Consider the following 3,055-nt stretch of genomic DNA (forward strand, 5'->3'; position numbering starts at 1 on the left):
TCATGTATAAAATAGTTTCCAAAACACATGGGCATCATTTTAATATTAAAGTGAACCTTTCTGTCAATGCAATTCTGATCTTTATATTACTTCTGAGTCAGGTGGCACTCCCCTACAATTCTGATATTTCACGGGCCATATGGAATCCGTCATTGACTCGGCGGGGAAGCCTCCAACCCAAGTGTGTCGCAAGGGTTAGAGTCTCTGATTCTGATATGCCACACGGCTCTAGGCCAGCGTAATATATAAATCCGGATCGGCAAATCACGATTTGGGCAATGAGTTGTCTGAAATCATGCCTTCTTCGGGAAACCACCTAAGCTCCCTTTATGCACTATTTTAGCCTTTTCTGAATACGCATTATTCTGATGTTCTAAAACATGCAAATCTGATAAAGTCTGATTTCTATATTAGTCTGTGTCTGTTATGGCATTTTCTAAGTTTGGTATCGTCATACCAAGACTTGCAAGTCCTATTTCTGAGCCTTGATATCATAAACATGATCTTTCATAAAAATATAGTTTCAGGCCACCCAAACATGTAATTTGCATAAGAGATTTCATGTTCCGAAAATCAAGTCAAAACCATGCAAAAACTTTCATCAGACATATGGTGGTCATGTGCTTTTGGCAAAAACCATACACTCTTTCATTACATGTATATTCAACATTCACAGCCCTCTCTTTCATATTCAAAAGTTATATTCAAAACATAGCAAAAGCCAAAGTATTTCATATTATGCTTTTCAAAACGCATTCAAAACAATTCATATTATACGAAGATGGGAAAACTCATAACAAGAGAGGGATTCATTATAATTCATGCTCTCAATTGAATAATCATTCTTGAACACATACATACATATATACATAATTTCAAATCAATTTGGGGGAAAGGTCTAAAGACCAAAACAATACCGTCAAAACTTCTAAAACATGATTATATTCATAAGTTTCAAAACCCCATTCTTAAAACATGAATTCTATGCCCATGAGATTTTAGGAAAACCCAGCGTACCTCGAATTAGGAAATCAATGGGTGATTCTTGAAGCTTGTGGATTGGGGATTCCAAATCTCTAATCAATTTTAAAAATCCGCGGTTGAATCTTGAGTTTCTTGGATTTTTATTTTGAAACCCTTGAGAGAGTTCTTGAGAAATTTTGGGGAAAGTATGTGTATTATGGTTATTTGGGAGCTTATCACGTGTTTAAGATGAATAGAAATTTGGAAATACCCAAAACACCCTTAAATTCTCGGAGAAAACTGAAAATTGGCCTAGGGCGATAAGGCGGGCGCCGCCCGGGTTGGAGCACCGCCGTAAGGCAGGCGTTGCCTGGACTATCGTGGGCTCCTTCCCTGGTGAGGCGATCTGCCAGGCGACGCGGGTAGATCGCGGGACCTCACTGTAATAAGGTACCAAACATGCCCTTACGCTCGTCCAAAAATCCCGAGACGTACCCTTGACTTCCCCGATAACAATGAAATAAGAATTTCAAGAAACGGAGGTCGGAAAGGTCGAAAATAAAATCTCCAAAGATTGGAAGTCTAAAAATGATTCTAAGTCCATTTTGCACTTAGAAAATTTTTAAGTCTTTGACTCTATATACATGCTACTACGAGATAACACATGTACGACTTTTGCGAGATCGTTACAACGACGACTAAATTTTCTAGTTCAAAAATACAGGGTGTTACGCAAATTCTAGAATTGTCCTGTAACGTTTGTGGTTGAAATAATAGTCACATGGATAAATTTCATGTGGTAGAGAATTAATTCCTCTTTTGTTCTTTTCATGCGTTGTTATTTGATCGGATACGGAATTTAAGAAATAAATAATGATTTCATAAAATTTATAAAATTGCACATTATAAGTTGCATTTTCTTATTAAGTGAAAATCTAAAGATAAAATTTTTTAGATGGATTAAAAAGAAAATAATTACACATAAAATAAAATATAGAGAATACAAACCTCGATAGATATTTACCATGTAGTGTGGTTGTGGTCCAACCACAGACACAAGGACAAACAATATTCATTACGGGAAAGGTATGAATATATCTCTAAACTTTGATAAATGATACAGATATACCCTCGTTATATTTTAGGTATATATATACCCTCACCATTAATGAAAAAGTAAAAATATACCTTTATGACAAACGGAGAGACACGTGTCGCTTTCCTGTTCGCTAGCATTTTTTTTAATTAAATTCAGCTAAATTCATTCCAAATCCGACCCAAATTGAAGCCAAACCCGACCCAACTTAAAACCACTCCCGACCCGGTCAAAAATTATTCAAACGCGTCTGTTGTTGGCCTATATTCAGTCCACTTTCTCTCACATCTCTTACCCTCTCTTTCTACATGGAAGCTGCATATATATCTGTATCATTTATCAAAGTTCGGATACCTTTTCAGTATTCATTATGTTGCAGAATAGTGGAAACATTTCAACTTTCTATTTCTTCATCTGATAATTATCACACAGTGTGTTCTCTTTTTCAGACATTCATGGCTTCTTCTTCCTCTATTGCGAGTAATTCACAGTACCGTCCTCGATGGAAGTATGTTGTGTTTCTAAGTTTTAGAGGTATAGATACTCGTAACACATTTACATGTCACTTGTATGAAGGTTTGGAAAACCGGGGAATAAACACCTTTCAAGATGATAAAAGGATAGAGGATGGTGAATCAATTCCAGAAGAACTCCCTAAAGCTATCGAAGAGTCTCAATTTGCACTCGTTGTTTTCTCAAAGAATTTTGCTACGTCGAGGTGGTGCTTGAATGAAGTAGTGAAGATCATGGAATGTAATAAACAAGAAAATGTACAAACAGTCATACCGATCTTCTATGATGTGGATCCATCACATGTTCGAAATCAAACTGGGGACTTTGCAAAAGCATTTGAGGAATATGAACTAAAGTATAAGGATGATGTTGAGGGGATGCAGAAGGTTCAACAATGGAGAACTGCTCTAACTGCTGCTGCAAATCTAAAAGGACCTGATATCCGTGGCAAGTGAGTTGAAAACACATAATTGCTTTTAATGA

At 36.5% G+C, this 3,055-nt stretch overlaps 1 protein-coding gene across 1 annotated transcript; it reads left to right on the plus strand.

The window, feature by feature from the left end:
* Positions 1–2,376: 2,376 nt before the first annotated feature.
* Positions 2,377–3,023, plus strand: LOC124891010 (TMV resistance protein N-like; the record flags this gene model as incomplete). Its single annotated transcript, XM_047402853.1, has 1 exon — positions 2,377–3,023. A coding segment is annotated over exon 1 (509 nt), but the record flags the coding sequence as incomplete, so codon positions are not given.
* Positions 3,024–3,055: the final 32 nt, after the last annotated feature.

Source organism: Capsicum annuum, unplaced genomic scaffold, assembly GCF_002878395.1.
Source record: "Capsicum annuum cultivar UCD-10X-F1 unplaced genomic scaffold, UCD10Xv1.1 ctg28873, whole genome shotgun sequence".
Lineage (NCBI taxonomy): Eukaryota > Viridiplantae > Streptophyta > Magnoliopsida > Solanales > Solanaceae > Capsicum > Capsicum annuum.